General features: G+C 25.2%; 1 protein-coding gene across 1 annotated transcript; it reads right to left on the reverse strand.

The window, feature by feature from the left end:
- Positions 1–6522: 6522 nt before the first annotated feature.
- Positions 6523–20855, reverse strand: LOC107444179 (uncharacterized). The gene is made up of 10 exons (XM_016058261.4): positions 20744–20855; positions 20265–20408; positions 18500–19247; positions 17464–17639; positions 15182–15325; positions 13905–14064; positions 12843–12973; positions 10982–11118; positions 8844–8933; positions 6523–7341 (listed from the first exon to the last, which is right to left on the reverse strand). Exons 2-10 carry the CDS (start codon positions 20361–20363, stop codon positions 7149–7151), a joined length of 1878 nt encoding a protein of 625 aa, XP_015913747.3. The 5' UTR covers positions 20364–20408; positions 20744–20855; the 3' UTR covers positions 6523–7148.
- Positions 20856–22001: the final 1146 nt, after the last annotated feature.

Consider the following 22001-nt stretch of genomic DNA (forward strand, 5'->3'; position numbering starts at 1 on the left):
GAATTAAATAATTTAAAATCAACGATAATTAAATAAAGAAATATAAGTTATGAAGTAAAACGCTAAGTTAATTGAGAAAATGTACTGAAATCGTTTTGGAAAACCGTAAAAAACACACTGAAGTCAATGATCTTTAATTTATTTTGTTAATTACTATTACTGGTATTATGGCAATTGGTGAGGAGCTGTTTTTAATAGGTGTCAAATATACTAAAATAGGTACGGCTGTAAATGCTGTAGTAATAGTTCTTCTACAGTCCAGAGTAGGGTAGGGGATAAGAACTGAAGAAAATTGTTTGATTGTAGTAAATTTAGACTATCACGAGTTGGCTTCGAGGAATAGCATCATGCCAAATGATACTGATTACAGTTAGTCTTCATTTATTAATTTTTGGGATGAACTTCTATTAAAGTGCTTTGCTTAATCTTGCATTATCCCATCAGGAATGGGCTATAAATAATAACAAGAAAAAAAAAGTGGAAATATTTTAGTTTTATTAATTATATTTTTCAGACTTGTGCATGATGGTAGTTGAAACAATTTGATTCCAACCCATCGACATCGAAAGAAAAAAATCTGCAGAAAAATCTTTAGGTATTTGGAGTCAATCTTTAAAATTTTCTGCAGAAAATCTACAAAAACTATGCTCCAAATTTTCAGCAGAAAAAAAAATTCAGGAAAATGTAATAAAACTAACTTTGGAATTCTTTAAGACTTTCTGCAGATTATTTTATTCAAAAAGAAAAATTTCGAGGAATTTCGATTTTTTTTCCTGCAAATTACCTCGATTAAACAATTAAAAAAAAATTCACATGGATCTAGATACGATTTTATTTCAAAGCAAGATTACAATTAAAAGAGGAAAGAAAAAAAAAAGCTCGAAAACATAGATTCTTGGGTAGATTCTTTTAACGATAGGTGGACAGTTTGAAGAAGAAATTAAATAGCGATGAAAATTTAGTAAAAAAGAAAGAGATTTTTTACACATATCATTTAAATATAAAGCATCAACTAATTTTCAGGCTATGATTACTTGTTTGCATAAAATCTAACGGAATTCTAAATCTCTTTAAAAATCCTGTACAAAAGTAACTGTACTATCTAAACATTTTCATTACAGTAAAATCATAAAATTAAAAATTCTATTTTAAAATAAAAATTTAATAACTAGAAAAAAAAAGGGAAGCTTCGGTAGATTTTTAAATAGATAGATATATAATTGTGAAAAAAAATAGTAAATACTGAGAACGAAAAAAAAAACTATTTTATCTTTGAATTTGTACTCATCCGATTTAAGAAACATTCAAGTATAAAATAGTATGGATTGTATTTATACTCAAGCAATTAATTGTTTAAATAAAAGCGATTGACTTTTTTTAAAAATTGTACGTTGTTCTGTTGTTGTTGTTGTTACTTTACGTCGCACTAGAGCTGCACAATGGGCTATTGGCGACGGTACGTTGTTCTGAATCAACTAAATATTTTCTACGTAACAAAAAATAAAAAATTGTATAACATAAGACTCACATATATATATATTTTTAAATTCAAGCTAATTGGCGATATGGTTTAGACAGGCTAAGCAAAAAATTTTTGTTTTAGAGAAGCGGTTCATTGTTTATAAATAGTATCCGTCGAGAACAACTTCCTTAAAGAATGGATTCTTTAATTGTAGTCCTTAGTTAATCACACAAGATATTTCCGTGGAATATTCATGAAATATGTCTTTGAAACTACGGTTCAACAATGTTGAATTTTTTTAAATTTCGGATACTTTACAGATCCTTATACCAGGCACCTACAAATAACAACAAATTCAGCATAAAAACTTTCCGCTATAGAGTTCCAATATTGCAGTTCTAGTTTCATGAAAATATAAAAGCACCCTTCAAAAAATATTTTCCGAAAACATAAAATTTATTTAAACCTTTAAATTCTTTTTATTAATAGTTTAATTCACTTTCCATTCATTATTCTATAACTTTTACTCCTTATAAATGGGCAAGGAAATTTAAAATAAATAAAGTGATAAATTTTTACTAATATTAATTATAACATAGTGTTTATGAGTATGAAGGAAGTTGATAATATCTTGAAGTTTGTTATAGACATAAAAAACTAGATTGTGCAGTTTTTGTAAAACATGTGTAGCTCCTCTTAAACATCACAATAAAAACAAATCATATATCTCGAAATGCTACTGGTATTTTCGAATCTTCAGGTTCCTTTCACTGTATAATTTTAGTTGACATCTTAAAAATGTATTGCTGCAATATTCCAAATTTAATTACATACATATGCTTCGAAATACAATTAAAGATCCATTGTTGATAATAACTTAATAATATTCATTATGGTAATATCTTGAAGTTTATTATAGAATTTGTAACTCAAAACTAGGCTGCAGTTTTTGTAAGACATACATAGCTCCTCTCAAACAACCGAATAAAATAAAAAATCATATATCTGTAAGTACTTATGTTGACATCTTAAAAATGCATTGCTGTGATACTCCCCATTCAATTACATATGCTTGGGAATAAAGGGAGATATCCACTGGGAATAAAGGGAGATATCTATTTGGAATAGAGAGAGATATCTATTTGGAATAAAGGGAGATATCTATTGGGAATAAAGGGGGATATCTATTGGGAGGATAACACAACTTTAAAAATAGCCACCTTAAACCAAATTCCAAAAGGTAAAGGCAATTTATCAAATAAACGCTATTGTAAAATGTTATAACTTATACATAAATTTTAAAATAAAACTTATGTGTTTTCAATGATGAAGTAGTCATTTTAAAGCGTCAATAATTTTTTTTTCTAAATGAATTTACAAAAAGAAACAGTTATAGATCAATGCAACAATTTATTAATATCAACAATAACATTTGTATACATATATAACAATTACAAAAAGCGAAGTCAAATAATTACTATAGTTTATATCAAAATTAAATTTTAAGCAATAAATACTACTTCGTGAGCACCATTATTTCTTATTCTACTATATAATTATGAAAAAATTTACATTATACTCCAGCAATTAAAATAGCATGGTAAATAACCGAGTACATCCATAATGTGCATTTTCAATCATGTAATCTGCTTTTGTCATGTCCTATTATCAACTAACATATTTAATATAATTAACTTTTAACCCAAGAGAGTTCAATAGCAAAACTTTTTAAAATTTGTTTAAAATCTGAAATCTTTGCACTTGAAGCTTTCTCATTTGTATTATCAGTAGCTTGAAAAATCTGTTCAATAATAAGGCTAAGAAAAGATATAAACCTCAAGGTGAAGTGTTCATTTATTTAAACTTAAATAACTTCTTTTTCAATAAAATAATAGAAATCAAAAAAATTTGAGAAAATGTAAAACATAATTGCAAATTAATTGTAATGATTCCTTTTCAATTGGCAAAAACAGTACATGATTATAAAGATGGGTAACTGGTTATAAAACTCAAAAATAAAATATTCACTTCAATACTGTCTCTGACAAGGTAATGAATGTTAAGTATGACTTAAATTCTTTTTAAATTTATGTTTAAGCATGTAAACGCTAAAAATTTTTTTTCAATCACAAATTTTAAGAATAAAGAAAGGGATCCACTACAATTTTTTTTTCAATCACAAATGTCAAGAATAAAGAAAGGTATCAAACTAACATAGAGAAAAATTAAGTAAACAAAAACAATAATGAAATGGACTAAATAACAGGCTCATTCAAAAGAAAGAAAAACAAAAACTTCAGGGTGAAAGCTTTCCAAAATTCTCTAAGATTTCCAGAGTAAAACTTTGCAGACTTTTACAATTTAAATGAAAGATATTTTTTAATAGTAATTAAAAATGTTATGTAGAAATTAAACATAAATTACAAATAAATTTTTTAATTAAGTATTTTGACTTGAATTTTTTATTTAAAAAATGAAAAAATTTAAAAAAATTTTTTTTTTCTTTAAATTTAAAATTTACTCATTATTTTATTTGTTCATAATTTTGTCTAAAAATTCCTGAGAAACAAAAAATATGTATTATCAAAATTTGTTACTTTATGAAAACCAACTTTCGTAAAAATTTATTATTTTATTAAAACCAACTTTTGTAAATTTATATATTATGAGATTTTTCTATTAATTTGTATGGTAAAAGGTTTTTGATAAATTTCTTATTTATTTTTATAAATTATTATAATCTTAATATTTTAAGAAATTTAATTTAAATAAAATAAATATTTGTTAAATAGAAAGTGAACATAACAAATTATCTAATCAAAACTATTATTATTTTTTTTAAAATAACACCAATGAAAAGAAAAATAAATTATTGTACACGGTGTTTGCCAGTCATGAAAAGTTTTGTGACTTTCAAATTCGATGATTTCAAACCTAATTTCAAAAATATAATATCATAAACGAATCCAAAATTGTTAAATGGGAATTAGTTTTAAAAAAGAACAGTTAATTAACAGAACCACTAAGAGAGAGATTTTTGTTTCAGTATCTCATCAATCTTAAACACTCTGTTGTAATAATGGATAACTTTTAACGAGATGGTTGGTTATCCAAAATATTCTTAAGGCCTGACAATAGATTGAAACATATTGGTAGTTAGGTTATGCGTGACCATTATAATGCTACGAAAATGTTTTGAGTTTATTGTCATTTTCTCCGAGAGTATTGCATTGTATTTTAATTTCATCAGAAATCCAGTTTTAGGTAAATTTCAAATCTCTGAGAATTCCAAATTTTCCCTGTCTTCATAGATTGGCCCACAATTCAAAAGAAAAAAAATCACATAGTAGAGAGATTCAAAAGTTACAAACATGGTAAGTGACTTAATCGGTTAAAACTACATGGCTCAACTTCATTCAATAAAATATTATAGCTCGCTCAATGACTTTTAAATTAACAAATCATTTTTTATGAATGCATAATTAAATAAATAAATTTTAAATAGTATAAAAAATAAAAAATTTCACTACACAGACTTACAAATATACAATGAAATCGTTTGATTTTTCAAAAACATACCAAAACAAGGAATATTTAAGATAGCCAAATATCTTAAAACCTTGGTTGATCCTTATTTTAAGCTGCCTTAAATGTCAAACAAACATATAGGATTATTTTCAGAATAAAAAAATGTTTTGAGTACATATAGTATTAAATCTCTTTGAAATAAATTGAATATAAATACACTCAAATAAATTGATACAAAAGGCAAACACAATTTGTGAAATACAACTGCACAGGAAAAATTTTACAATTGTAAGTTTAAAAAAAAATTATTACAATATTAAGCATATTTTATCACTGTACGCTTAAGATATAAATAAAGCAATTTTATCATTGCACTGTACACATAAAAAACTAAATCAAGCATTATCATAAACATTATAATCTCAAACAGCAAGTAAAAGTACAAAAAGTAGTTATAAAGAACAATATTGTTTAGTGAATTAATATAATTCAATAAGTTGTTATTTGATAAGGAACATAGTACATCCACATTGCAGTGTTATATTTGAGGAAGACACATTTAAAAATTTTGATGATTTCAGCTATTAAAGATCATTTTTCAACAAATAATAGGTATTTTAGAAAAGCAAAGTTCTTAAAATATATAAAATTTAAATTAAGGTTTTTGATATTAGCAACAACATAGCACAAAGAAAACTATCAGAATGCCTATCAAAGCACTAAATGAAATTTATTTAACCATTCCAGGTTTTCTAGACTTTGAAAATACATTTTTCAAAATCACACTATTAATGTTTTCTTACATATATTTAGTAAAACATTAAATTAAATAAAATTAATCCCAGGAGTTTAAACTAAACTATAAGAGCATATGTTAAAAAAATATAAAATTTTTCTTTAAAATATTAGACTTTTTTTTATTAGGCTAAAATAAATTTATAATATAAACTCACGTTAGAAACATAACATACACTTACATAACATTTACATATATGCAATTAAGTATGATATATCTATCATGAATTAATAATGAAAAATTTTAAAAATGAAAAAAAGCATGTTGTAGACTATTTTATTTCATTTGTTTAAACAATTTTTCTATTAATTACTTTCTGATCTTTATCACATACACTTGATAACATGTATAATATCGAATTTTTTTTTATTAATCACATACAGTTAAACTTAAATAAATTTTTTTAATCCCTGTTTCTTTGATATATTGCAAATTTCAGGGACCTTTGACAAAATATTTTTGATCATTAAAATTTCTAGGAACGAGGAATTTTTTTGAGCTTTCTAGATTATACAGATTGCTAGGCATCCTGAAATCTCTTCCAACCTTCATGCTTTATATATATATATATATATATTGGAAATTAGTCTGATGATAAGTCTGAATATGAGAAATGAAAAAAAAAAACAATCCTAAATCCTTTTGTTAGTTAGAGGATCAATTTGATTTTTTTTCATGCTTACGGTATTCAAATTACAAATAAAAAAATTTGAAATATTTATAAGATGACAGCATACCATTTCACAAGACGTCAAAACTTTTTATTTTATTAATAATTGTTAAAATCTATTCATGTCGCTTACTTAAAAAGAAATTTTATTTTAATAATGTTTTTTTAAACAAATTATGACTAAAATTATTATATTTTTAATTACTCAATTTATGGTCTTGGAAAATTGAAATTTCGCTAGCCTTTTAGTAACTTTTACTGGAAACAAAATTAACTTAGTTATCTAATGTTAAAGTTCAAGCTACCTAAAATTTTTGAATATCAATATTGTTATATTTCAGCTTTAAAGGGAAACATGTAATAAATAAGATCTTTTTTAGAATAGTTAGAAACATGTCACACAGCTAATGAACACTGCTTTTAAAATATCAATTGATTAAGGTATAAAATAAAATGTTCTATAACAAAACAACTAAAAGCAAATTTTAAAAAATAATATACATATTTTTTTTTCAAATCACAATTTCCAAAATATCAGACAAGACATATGAACTAAAATGACTCTGTAACAATAATAACATATATTTTTAAAGAAAAAATAATAATATAGCTGTCAAGATTGCAATATAGTATAGCACTAATTTAAAAAATATGTAATTTTATAATACAAAAAGTAACACAATGACTAAAGATTAAGGCAGGCCCATCATATCTAGCAGAGAATTGATTTTAGAATTTAAATATTCTTTATTTTTAGGCTTCAAACCATCAATCCAGAGTTTTGGAAGTCGAGAATAGCCATATTTGCAGCCAAGTAATGAACCACTAATGCAGCCAGTCATGCTACTGTAACCCCCAAGCATCAACAAACTGCTCAGAGCACTTCTGTGAAAGTTAAAAAGAAAACAATTGAAATAATAAACAAATATAATAAAATACAAATTATATAATATTATATGTTTTCTTTATAAATTATAATAATATGAAGGGGGTGGTTGGAACTAGTTTGAACTTTCTATTTTAAAACCAACTTTTCTTTTTGCAACTTAAATGCTTTTATTGTTTCAAATTTTACCAGAGGTTTATTTTTGTTTCAAATTGAAAAGCGAGCAATATCACCATTTCTTTAACCCCTTATATCAGTATCAATCTACTTTTACCACATAGACAAAAAAATAATAAAAAGAAAATAAGTAAAAAAAAACATTAAATAAATAATAAAAAAATAATTTGGAAATAGTCTATTTAACAGTTTCAACTTGACTGACATAAAATAATGAATAAATATAAAATAATGAATAATATATTATTAATAATGAATAATACATTATTACTAATGAATAATATAATATAATGAATAATATAAAATAATGATTAAGTAATGAAAAAAGTTATGAAGAGACTTTTTAAAAATGTCAAATTTTGAGTTTAAAATTTTTTCAGCAATATATCTAGTATTTAATTTTTTTTCTTACAGATCATTAAATAAAATTGATTTCAAAGTGAAAAAGTGTTGTATGTTTTATACACATCTTTCTCCTCTTACCATAATTTCTAAAACTAATGGTTTTAAATTAAAAGACATTAAGAATTTTTCTTTTCAATTCCCGCTTCCTATAAAGAAAGTAATTTTATTAAAATACAAATAAAAATAATTTTAATGAAACCATAATTCATACACTTTAAATTCAATATTTATACCATAAAAAAATATAAAATTACATATTATGGATAGACATTATCAATGCACAACAATTATGTTTTTAGAATTTCACTGTGCATAGTAGCCAAGTCGAGGATATTCTTAGATATCTTTAATAAGTACATTCTTCACTTGAGAAATACTGCTTTTAGCATAAACTAAATGATTTAAGATATTTTTTTATTTATTTTGTAAATAGTTTTGATGAAAACTTATTTGAGTCAAAATTATTTTAATTGTTATTTAGAATTAATGCAAATAATTCTAAATAACAATCAAACAACACAACAGGCCCTAACAATACAATAATCTGAAAATTTATAAATCTCATAAGTTAGTCAAAGTATTTTTTCGTAAATCAAGCTCTTTTCGGAAGGTTTGACACTTTTTTTTGATAAGATTGCATCCATAATATTTCTGACCATTAGGTGAGTAAAAGAAACAAAGTTCCTAAACTTTCAGCTTACTAATAATTTGTACAGTTTTACAATGTAAAATTCAGATGTTATAAAAATACAAAATAGGGAAAAATACAGTTTCATTTAATTATATTAATATACTCTTATCACTTTAAATTTAAGATTCTCAAAACACTTTGATAATAAAGTAAGAAAACTAAAATGTTATCAAACATTTGAACAAAAATTAAATTAACAAAATAGAAAAGGATTTTCAATCAACATACTTAAAATCTGCCCCAGACCGAAGACCTGTAAAAGCAGCTGCGCATGCTTTAAAAGGATGACATGCTTTTCCAACTTCAGAAATTCCAATACTAAGAAAAAAAGGAAAATAAAATCTGAGCATCCAGTTTACATTAACAGGTAAATCAATTTACACTGGTACAAAATTTTACTGTGTACCGTTCATACCTTTTAGGGGAATAAAATATTAAAAAAAAACTACAAATAAAAAACTTATAGTAAATAAATATGAAATTTTCTTATGAGGACTGACTCTCAATCATGACTTCTGCAAATGGTAATTAAATTAAGCAAATTTGCAAGGACAAACGCAGATAAAAATTAAATATAAATAGTGGCATGTAAGTACCTTCTAGTGTAAAAAGATTTTTAAGTAACATAATGCGTAGTTGCTACTAAGACTAACTAATGCTTAAAAATTGCAATTTGATTCACGTGATGAAATTTTTTCTTTAAGTACAACACAAATATATTTTAGACAGCTTGAAGGGGAGAGTTTATCTATTATGTCAACCTTCATCTATCAATAGGTACCTCATGATAGAATCAAGTTAACATGTCTTATATACTAGTGATTTGGTATTTAATATTTATAGTGGTAGTTACACCACATTTTATCTGTGATAGAATTTGATGAACGGATATCACTAGTCGATTTATGCTGTTTATTTGTTTATTGTATCAATTTGGATATTATATTTTCTTATTTTGTTTTGTTTATAGCATTTTGCTCATTACTTTTTTCCCCTTCAATATTGTTTATTGACTGGGAGACTTTATTTACTTCACTGGATTTCTTTTCTTTGAGCAGTGTTTGAGTTAGAAGCAAATCAATTATTGAATGTGGACCGTCCATCAATGTTGACAGGTTCATATCACGTCCGCAGATCATAATGTGGGGAATTAATTGACCATGTCAACCTTCATCTATCAAAAGGTACCTTTGATAGAATCAAGTTAACATGTCTTATATACTAGGGATTTGGTAATTAATATTTCACTCATGGGCTGCAATAGCGGCACAACTCAAAAAATCATGTTTTGAGATAAGTGAGTAGTGAGTTTAAAGTTTTCATTGCTAAGGAAAATGCATAAGAAATACTTTAGTTTGCTTAAACGAAGATTACCTTCAAGTTGGATTGTGAGTTGTGCTAGTTTTGTTGCTGAAAAGAAAGTGTATTTTTATATTTACACCTGTTTTCAGTTCAAAACGCGTGTTTTTTAAAGTTGTGCCACTATTGCAGTCCATGAGCGATTTGTAGTGGTAGCTACGCTACAAGCCTAGCGTTAGGCTTATAAAAACTTTTAATTCTTCAAAATTTTTAAATTTGCTAAAAACGAGAGCAGATTGCAATAATAAAGTAGAATGTATGTGTGTTATTGTGTTACCACAGAACTGTATGCGTATGTTTACTAAACAACACTGAGGCACACATTTAGCACTGAAATACCCATCTTTAAGTTCAATGAATTTCTAGAAATGGCACAAACTTTTTCTTCACAGAGCTCAGTTCAGTATGTTATAACAGAAAAACAACTTATAAAGCGAGCAATATAAGCAGAATTAACAGAGCATCATATACAATAAGATCCAGAGCATGCACATAAAAAGCAAAGTGACTTTTAAAAGGTACGGAACCTGTGAACCGGCTGTTGGGCAACTCTACATGTATCGTTGGGTATGCTACCACTCGCGCTGCCACTTTATTCTTTCTCTCTTTGTCAAAATGAGTTAGCAAATGTAATCAACGTGGATAAATGTATTTTCAAAGGAATATATTTATTAACAGTACAGTACCATTTAACAAATAGTGTAAAAATGCAGAACAAAACAATAATAAATAAAAAGAGAAACTTTTCTTCTTCTCCCCAACCCCAGTAGTGACTGGGTGAAGAGGAGGGTAGAAATCTGTTTCAAGAACTTTTACTGTATGCCCTTTATTGTTTTTTTTCCTTTATACACCTGTACTAAACCTTCGGGGACTGGTTTACATTATGCCTATGGAAGCTAGCCTTCTCCTATGTATATTCTTTGATGATAATTGGTGTGAACAGGTGGTAATATTACAGAAATATATCCATATTTTCAAATTATGAAACAAACAAAAGGACTACTCACTTTTTATAATCACTACAACAACAATAATAGTTGAATTCTTTTTGTATAGCTTCATCTTTGCTATAGTTTAAACCATATTGAGTTGCCCTCTTTAACAACTCTTCCATTGAAGAGTCTTCTTCCAAAGAATATTTGCCCTGAAAGATTTATAAATTAATTAAAATATTTTAAAACTAATCTTATAGAACTGAGAAAATAAATTTAAACTCTAACTACTGAGTCATTTTATTTTACTAATTATTATAAGTTCCTTTGGATTTTACCATGATGTTTCTTATGAATAAGGTTAGTTTAAAAAATTCCAGAGTAGAAAGTTTTCAAAATATAATCTTACATTTGGTTGACAAATGCGGGAAAACAGTTCTTTTTTTAATTTCATTTATTTATTTTTTAAAAACGATTGTTGCTTTTTTACTAGGTTTAAGATGACAAGCATTAAATTTTTTTGATAAACAACATTATGATATAAAACGAAATGAACAATTCTTTGAAAGCACTTTAAGAATTGAGTCAGGTAATTTTCATCAGTACAGTTTTAGGCTGGTTAAGTTTTAAGCCAAATATATCATAAAAATCTAATTTTTTTTAAAAAGTAGATTTTCAAATTTTAATTTTTATCACATTTAAGCAAAGAGTTTATTTAGCATAATTTCTAACATTTTTAATTTATCGAAAAGTATGGGGAAAAGATTCAAGAATTTAAAATAATAGATATTAAGTTATTATACAAATGTTTTATATATGTAGTACAAACAGTACAAAAACTAAATATAAATTCAAGGGAATAAAATATGTAAAATTGATAAAGAGATATAAACCATTTTGATTTCAGCAAGAATGCTTTTGTTTACTTTACATAGTAATGAAGTAAATTTCTGATTTAGATTTTAGTAAGAATGATTCTTAGCTTCATACATAGAATACATTTAATAAAAAAATTTTTTAAACATACTTAGTTAAAAATTACAGAGAAATATTTGAAAAAATATACAATATATTTATACTAGTCTAAAATTATTCCTGACAGAAATATATCCTTTTTCTCTATAAAATCTTTAATTTAAAATAACAAAGCTCAAAATTATTTCCTAAAATCCTTACAAAATTTATATCATATCTTTCTAGCAAAAAAATTCTTTATAAACATACTTTTAAAATGGTCAAATTCTATTAAAAAATGTATAATAATTTATCTATAGCATTTAAATAAAAGTTTAATTTTAAAATAACAAGCTTTTTTTCTGAACTTTTGTCAAAATAATTTAACAGTATTTTTTCTGTTAATTGGCTCTAAAAATTACCCCTAAGATTATTATTCTATAGATAATTCTATTTCTGAAAAATGGTTATTTAAGTATTTTTTCACAAAATTATCAATTAAAAAAAATAGGATACCACTTCTTTATAAAAACAAACCAGATAAATAAGAATTTACCTACAACATCTAGATAAAAGTATAATAATGATTAAAAAAAGAGCATATATTCGGGAACTTTTGCAAAAGACTTTTTTACAGTATTTGTTACGTAAATTTTAATTGGTCCCAAATTAAATTTTAAGTTGTCCTTAAGATTTTTTTTTTAAAAAACTGTAAATTAATTTTTTTGTAAAATCGTCAATTTTAAATAATAAAATAGGAAAGCTTTTTCTTTTTAAAAAATATCATAGGCTGAAGCCTATACACTTAACAAAGAAATTAACAAATGTTCAACAATTTTAAGATAACAAACTTTTATAAATTTAATATAAATGCAATTTTTATTAAAAACTACATAAAGGAAATTTCTTTTATTAAAAAAAGTGAAACATACCAAACTTAAGCATAGAATTCACATCAACAGGTCATTTAAAAATCGCTTACTTGCAACATTAAAGCAACTGCCACACTTAAAGTTACACACGTCATGACACATCTTTCATCAAAGTGTGTAGCTAAACATATTCTGACAGAATTTGAAATAACTTCACTCAAGTCATGAAAACGAGGTATACCTGAAAATAAAAAGAAGCATTAATTTGAGATAATTATAAAAACTAAAAGTTTCATATGCATTAAAATAATAAAGTTGCACCACTTTCACAATCTTTACTTTATTTCAACATTTTTCTGAATATGATTGAAAAATAAGAATAAATAATTAAATATTTTCCATCATAACAAGTAACATATTAACAAGCAATAACAAGTTATTATTATCATGATATAGATATTTTAAATATAAAATTTTTTACCACAAAAAGAATAGGCATCAATGTTGAATTAATATAGAATTAGTGAAGTTAGAAATGGTAAAAGCCAATACAAAGTAATTTCATAATTTTGATATTTACCACAATCAAAATTTATAAGATAAAAACGAGTTTTTTTTGTCATTTTATTTCATTGCGTTCCGGTTTATTGACCTATTAATAAGATGAAAGATAGTGAATAATAATATTGATTATAATAATATTATGAATGATAAAATAATAATTCAGTAATGTTAACTAAAAATGTGAAACAAAAGGCCATTTTTCTCTCTCTCTATTTAAGAGTAAATTTTTATAGCCTGCATGATTAACTTAACCAATGCTAACATTAAATAAAACTTTTTAAAAATTTATCCAACCACAAAAATTATTTTTTACAGGGCAAAATAATTTTTAAAGAAACTACTTAAAAAATTAAAATAAAATAGACATAAGAATTTGTTTTTGAAAAATTTTTTTATATGCTAAAATAATACCACGAATTTATGAATACTTTTAACCACAATGATGCATTTAAAAATAAGATTCAAGATTTCCTTAAATTCTATAAATATATTTCAAGGGAATTTTTGAAATCAAATGGAATAAAAAATTTATTTGATATAATTTACAATCAATATAACTTAAAAATTACATTAAAATTTCTTAATCACAAAAGTTAGAATATATTTACCAAGTATTAATGCTCGTGAGAGAGAACCACTATCAACGAATAAGGATGATTTTTGGGGACTACTTGAACTATTTCCGTTTGTAAGGTTAAATCCATCATGTTTATGAGTATCTTCAGCAACCTGATGTGGATTTTCATCATACTTGGGAGATTGCAACACCTGAAGTTATCAATGAAGTAAGAATGCATAAATTAAACCCTACACACTCTTTGTAACTTTTTCTATTCATCCTTTAAATAGTTAGAGAAAATAAGTAGTCTTATTCTACTAATAGTGGGAAAAACATCTAGCTAGTGTTGAATAAAATTAATAATCTTTTACTAAGTGCTTTATTTTTCAACAATTAAAATTCTTTTTAGTTTTTTCTATATCTTGTTTATAACAAAAATCTAGAATTTTTTTTTAAAAATAAATAATTATGAAAGGTAAATATACAATAACTGAACTGTTTTGAAACAGAAAAAGAAAAAAAAATTACAATAAACACTGCTTAAAGTTTAGAGAGACAGAGGGAAAAAAACACTTTATTACTCAAAGCAACATTTTAAAACAGAATTTTTTTTAACAATTACCGAAATAGAAGATGGAGAAAAATAATCAATTTACAAATAAAACAAAAAGCTGGAATAATTTAATTTTTTATAATTCAAATTATCCTACAAGAAATGTAATTGGTTGCAATCAATTTTATTCAAATCCATTAAGGTAGATCTTGCATAGAACTAAAAAAAAATATTTAAAGTAATATTTTACACAAAACAAATAAATTCAATTTTAATATTTACAAAAAATTTCATACCTTTCTAAAATCCAGAAAACTACTTTTAATATCTTATCTTATTAAGAGCTTATAGAAATAGATATCTTTAAAACTCAATACAACATTTCATAATACTTTTCAATTAGCTGGTTGAAGTAAATTTAATAATTTTTTTCCACACTCAAAACTTTTCTTCGAACACAAAATAAAATGGCCATCACAAAAATTTAAAAATAAGTAAATAAAATAAGATAATGTGATAATTTTATTTACTTGCCCCTGATTAACTGAAAAATTCCTTTTTAATGATTACTTAAACCTAATAAATTTCAAAATAAATAAAAATATTTGTATTCCTAAATTTTCCCACAATAAGCACTTGAATACACACACAATTTTCTTCAAGCAGTCAAACAGTAAATGATGAAAATCATAATAGTAATAAACAATTTACAACTCAGTAACCACATTTTGTAATAATCAAATTTAAAAGTTTTGAAATTCAAGTTATCTTACAAGATTGATTGTAGTTGAATGCATGTAACTTTCTCGTCCCTCTAATTCTGGAATTCCACTTTTCTTCCAGGTAATAAGATGTTTGGCAAACTCTAACTCATCAACCACACCAGCCCATTGCAGCAAGGAATCAAGAACAAGAAGCTGAAATTAAGGAAATATAAACATTAAATATTGTAGTGAAATATAAGAAGTTTAAAGCAAATTAAGGAAATGTAAATATTAAATATTGTTGTGAAATATAAGAAGTTTAAAGCAAATTAAGGAAAGACATTTTTTTTCAAACAAGTCTACAAAGATGTATCAGGAAAAAAAATATTCCTAGCATGTTAAACTAATTGTAAGTAATAGAAATTGTATTTAATAGTTGGCTGTTAAACTAACTATTAAATACAATTCTTTTCTCTCCCTACTATTCATTCTGTAAAGAAGCATGCTAAATAACTTTTGATCCAATGGTCACATTTCTATACTTAGGGTCAAAGGGAACATCTGACATCTGAGTAAGGGCAGATGTTGATTTTGTTGTAAAAATAATGATTATTTTTTTTATTAACCCTAAAAAATATTTTAATGGAAAAGTTTGCTGTGATATATGTGACTTAAAATTAAATGTCGTCTTAAGGAAGTTGATTCCGTCCGGCATAATTGCTTTTGAAAACTACCTTAATTAAATTTTATTTTTGGTAAGCAAGGTAAATAGATCAAAAGTAAAATTTAAAAGTTCCATATAATAATTTTCAAAATAATGGCAAATTTGATAATAAGAAACAATTTTTTTTTTATGTTACGTTAATAACTTTACAACAAATTGTAAAACATAAATATCACAACAATTATTTTTCTCGTTCAATAGCATTGCTACCTGTGTATAGAACTAATATCTTTGAAAAATTTAAAATATACAATGAATTAGCACTAAATATGTGGTTCAATATTGATTTTTATTTTAAAAGAAAAATTTGAAAAAATCTTACTTAAAGCATGATAAAAGTAATTAATTCCCACCTAAGCCTTAGCTTTTGAATAAAAACATTTAGGTATTAAACAAAATCTACGTACAAAAGAATTTTATACAAAACTGTTTTCATAATGCGTATTAACAGAACGAGATATTCTCAAAGCTAAAATTTTTCTAAAAATGCATTTAAAGAATGTAATTGCCAACAAATACTAAAACAATTTATTTTACACGAATTAAATAATTGGAAATCATAACATTCATTCTCAATTTAAAAAGATTTAGAAAACTAAAGAACAAAATTTCAAATACAGACAATGAAAATTTTCTTCGAAATTGCTGATTTTCACTCAGTTGGTTACTTTTAATATTTTATGAAAGTAAAAACAGTAAAAACTTTAAACAAAATTTACTCTGCATAATTTGTTCCTAGAAAATGTTTTTTTTTTTGAACTAAGAAAAGGGAAATTTATTTGTACTAAAAACACTGCATTAAAGAAATTCAAGTTGCAAAAACATATTCGTTAAATATGCTTTTTGGAGAAATTCAGTTTTTTGATTTTCAGAATATGTTAGTCAACCAAATGGTTCAAATAGTTTAATAAGAAAAGCTATGGAAAATGTGGCTTGTTTAATGGTATTTACATATTTTTCTGTTATATCTTTGAAACTAATAATGTAATCCTAAAACTTGTTGCACTCATTTATAACACTAATTTGCACAACAAAAAATTTATGTGAAAAATTTTTGTTTGTTATTAAATTTAATAATAATTTTAAAAAAAATTTAAATAAAAAAAGCACACATTTTTAGCTTTCAAAATTTTTACTACCAAAAATTTGGAAAAAAAATCAGTTCTGTTCATTAGTTCTTGAGAAATAAAAAAGAAAATAAAAGGGCATATTTTTAAAATTTTATTTCACTGAATGAGAAAAGTTTTATGCTTGAGAAAGCAAAACTAAAGATATATAATTTAGAACAAACTGGTGATGAGTATGCTTAAATCTTATAAGATTTAAACATTTCTTTCTTTCTAATTGTTAACAGGGAAAAATTGTTTTGTTGTCAAAATTGTCACTAGTATAAATTTCTCAATTACAACTAACTAGTCCAATATTTACATGTCCATTTTATAAAGTTTTGGACAAAATTATAGCATTTTTATTCAGCATACTAATTAGTTACTATTCTTTTGCACCAGTAACTAAACTTTCTCAATGTTAACAAATTAAAAGTTACAATTCTAAACTATTATTTACCTAATTTCAGAGTTAGAAAATAATTTCACAAGCAATAGAAATAATAAAAACTAATGCAAACCATTTGATCAGAATTGGAAGTCCAGTCCCCTCTACTCCAATGAGCTCTATGCTCATCTCGAATGATATCGTTATAAGTTAGTGTCTCTTCATTGTAATAAAAATGGCATTCATCCAAAGACAAGAATTCTGTTGCAATTCCTAGGGCATCTCCAATCACAGCACCGTAAAGCAAACCTGTCAAAGTTTTATTTCAGTCATGTAATTAGAAGTTAAAATAAAAAAAATTGAATCTAATTACTTATTTGTACAATATCTGATTGGAATTATCAAAGCAAATTCCTAAAGAAATACTCTTTTCTTAATTTGTTAAAAATATGAAATTGGATGAATCATTCAGGAGAAAAAACTGATAATTGGCAGAGGGGGAAATATTTTGTACAGAAATACAATCACTGCTCTATAGATATATATGACTGTTATTTTACATATAACTGAAGGAAAAAAAATTGAGTGGAAGTTTTTCAAGGAAAAAAATGGAAACACAAACAAAATACAAACAATTTAAAAATACAAACTCTTTATCAAACACCCTAACACTCTTGCACTAACAATTTGTTTCTTATATCACTTATTAGCAAAACAAGCTGGAATTTTGGGAAGAAATGAACTGCCAGAAATTTATTCCAAAGAATATCTGGATTATGCTTGCAAATTCAAATCCTAATAGGAACAACTAAAGTCAACTTAGTTTTGTCAAAAGTCATAAAATGTATTGCAATGCTTTAATACATTTCTAAATGAATTGTTTTACAAGCACTCTAAGTTGTAAATTAGAAAATATACATAGGGAACAATTAAATGACAATATAATATCTTTACAAAGTTCTAAACAGTACATAATAGTTTAATCAGTAAACACAGGAAAAAGTATTATAAAGTGAATTGTATAATAAGGCACCCAATAAACCTTAAATACATATAATATAAACAACTTACAATATCAGAAGATGTTAAATTTAAAATACAGCACAATATTGATTTGAATGTATTAAGAAAAAAAAAAAGAAAGAAAGAAAATGTGAAGCTATGCTCACCGATTATTCTGTCTTTTAGTTCATCAGGATGCAGTTGAGTAGCATCATAAGGTGGAAGCAAAGGTGTTCTAATTCTACTTGCAGTGTTCATAGTTGCTGTTTGTATTTGAACATATAGAGCTTTAGCAGAATCAGGATTAGCAGCTGCTGTTTGAATGACATTACCTCTAACTCTGGGAAATACATTAATTTCTCGTTCCACTTTTGATAGGATTTTCCCTGATGCAAGTTGTTTTAAAAACCTAATAGTCTGAACAGATCCACTATCACAGATATGTTGAGGCGGTTGTGATTCACAAGCATTAGAAACAGCAAGAAGAACTTCAATAGTTTCACTATAACCAAGAGATTTAGGAAGACAAGTCAGTTTATTGCAGCTGACATTGAGTTTTTTGAGTGACTCCATTTCACCAATATTTTCTGGCAAGGAGATCAGGTTGTTGTGAGACAAATCGATCTTCTGAAGTTTCACCAATCGGGAAAGAGTAAATGGAATTTGTTCTAGTTGGTTGTGAGATAAAAGCAGTTCTTTTAAATGAAAAAATAAACCTATACTATCTGGTAAAGCAGTAATTTTATTAAAGCTAAGGTCCAAAAAGGATATGTGAGGTATTCGTAAGGGAAGTTCTTCTGGCAAAGTTGGTAAGCAATTGAATGATAAGTTTATTCTCTCATGTAGTGATATTGAGTCTGTTATAGCTGTCGGAATTTCAGTCAGGCACTTATGTGAATATTCACCTTTGATGTGCTGAAAAAGATAAGTGTTTAGGCATGTTCTTTTAGGATATACTTAAAAAAAAACTTGTAAGATGCATTTTTTAAAACACTATAAATATGCAACAAATGAACACTATTTTTTTTTGCTAAATTAATTAATTTGAAATAATAATGATGGCTATAAATAGTTGACAAGTTTGGATTATCTAGATCTAAGTACATTACACTTTCTCTCGTTAAAAAATTGTTAATATTTTTCTCTTTGGGGAACACAGAATATTTTTTCCATGGATATTGCAGACTTAATTATTGAGAAGGACAAAATTAAATTACACAGTCACATAAGTTCTCTAAATTTCATATATACAAAAGAAACTTTTAAAATCTATATAAAAGATTAATTATTTTTATCACTTTGTTTTTACTTTGAAGAATTTAAATTCATGATGATTCATAAATTTTTTTAAAATTTTTCTGTAATATAGAGGAGGATTATTAGAAATTTGTAATTATTGAGCAGGACATATACTCACACTTATCCTGCGAACTATGCCCATGATTTTTTTCCCTTCTAATTTGACCAAAGAAAGTCAAACTTTTCTTATGCATTATTTCTCTTTAATGAAAATTTGAACTTATTAATTTTATAGGATCAGATTAAACTCGTAATAAAAATCAATTTGTTACTTATTTCAATTTTTATGATAATGTTATCTGATGTGTATAATCAATTTGCATATTTCAAGGGCAGTAAAAATTAAAGTTAAAAATAAAAATTAAGAAAAGTAAGGTTTAGGATACACCATTATAATATTCTATAAACTTTAACAGGGTAATACTTACAAAGATGTCATGAAACAGTTCATTTATTTTAAAACCAGAAACATAAAATTGTTTCACATAATTAACTTTATCAAATAAAAATAGAGATAATAAAATATTGCTTGCATAAAATGGTACAGATTATTCCATTAAAAGACATTTTATTATAAAATATAATATGAATCAACAAATAAAGAATAAATTTTATTAGAAAGTTCGATCATACTTTGCAGAATGTTTTGTAATCAACAGGAGTGCTCAAGTCTAATTCTTCTCTTTCATCAGCTCTTACAGGTTCCAGCTTATGCATTTCAACGTTTCCCATTTTTGAACGAATTTGACAGTTCAAAATTAAACTTTAGTTTGAACGCTGCAACAAAAATTTGCTTATTAAATTCAGTTAAAAGGGCAAGCGAAAAAATTAACAAAAATACAATCTAACATAATTTCTATTCAACAATTAAATATTTTTAAAAAATTTATCTCATTAACATATTAATCAGATCAGCTGAGAATAAGATATATGATGTTCTGTTAGGAAGGTACCATGAAGTAATTGTGAAAGTAAAATAATTTATTCCAGAAAAAATAAAAAAACAATAAGAGATTTTTTTAATAAAATTGATAAAGGGGAAAAATGATATAGCAATTATACTAAGAAAGATAGGAATTTATCAAATATACTTCTGAAAAAATGTTATGTACTTTTTTATTTAATGACAACATGAAAATATCTTAATCATGGTTTTGTTGACATCCGCCTGTTGATGTTTCGATTTCGAAGTCGTGGCGTACGTTGACATCAGTTCAGTTTGTCTTAACATTTATTAGTAAATAGGAATCCATAAGCACTACAGAACCTAAAAATGCTTTTTCTTTAGGACCATTTATGAATTCATAAAAAAATTAGCATCATCATTTAAATTTTATCCTATTTTAAATTTTCACCTTTAAATTAATTTAATTTTCACATTTAAATTCGATCCCTAAATTTAAAGGACTACTCTCACTGCATATGGTAGCACCTAAACTCACCAATCAAACTCCTCTTTTTTCTAGATAGCAAACGAGAGTACGTAAATCGCATATAGTGTAAACGATCCCTAAATATTCGATCATGCATCTAGAGCAGTCAGAAATGTGAATCTGCCCAGCAGATTAGGGAGTAAAAAGAGTTTCTTTATCCTAATTCAAAATCAGATTCATGGAAAACAGTGAAACTACTTGATTTTTATAGCAGGAAAAATGTCATTCGCAAGCATCAATTAAAATAAGCTTTTTACTTGAATTCAAAGTTTCAATATTCAGGAGATAATTTTAAATGCACTACGCTGATTATGCTATTGGAGGTAGAACTTTAAATTAGAGTATAGGAGCCTTAATGGGAGGTTTCTTGATTTTAACATCGACGATGGTATATTTTACTGAATATCACACACGTAATAACTGTAAAATATCTAATTAGAATACGTGACAGAAACAGAGTTTATATTCATTTTTTACAGGAAAAATGCATTTTAATAATTAATATTCATTTTTAAAGAATTAATATTAATTTTAAACTTAATATAAACTATTAATTTTTTTTAGTATAAAATCAAAAAAGTATTTCTGAATAAATTTTTTATCTAAAAAAGAAAATATAAACAGGAAACTCGAGTCGAAATTTGCTACATTTCTCGGAATAATTGAAGAAGATTTCAAACAAGATAGTTTTTTTTCCGATAATAAATGTATTATGCATCAAGTCAAATAAAAATCCTTTCATTGCTTTAGGATTCGTATTAGTTTAGAAAGGAACATGTTAGCGTTTTTCAATGCTACGGGATAATTAATAAAATTAGTTTTATTATCAAAAGTAAAAAGCTTAATTTATTTTTAAAAAAAATGAGTTTAAACAAATAATTTTATTAATGATGCATTTTTCTAAATTATTTATATGTTACGATGAAGTAGTGTGTAG

The sequence above is a fragment of the Parasteatoda tepidariorum genome, chromosome 8, assembly GCF_982258835.1.
Source record: "Parasteatoda tepidariorum strain Cologne lab strain chromosome 8, Ptep-v5.0, whole genome shotgun sequence".
Taxonomy (NCBI): Eukaryota; Metazoa; Arthropoda; class Arachnida; order Araneae; family Theridiidae; genus Parasteatoda; species Parasteatoda tepidariorum.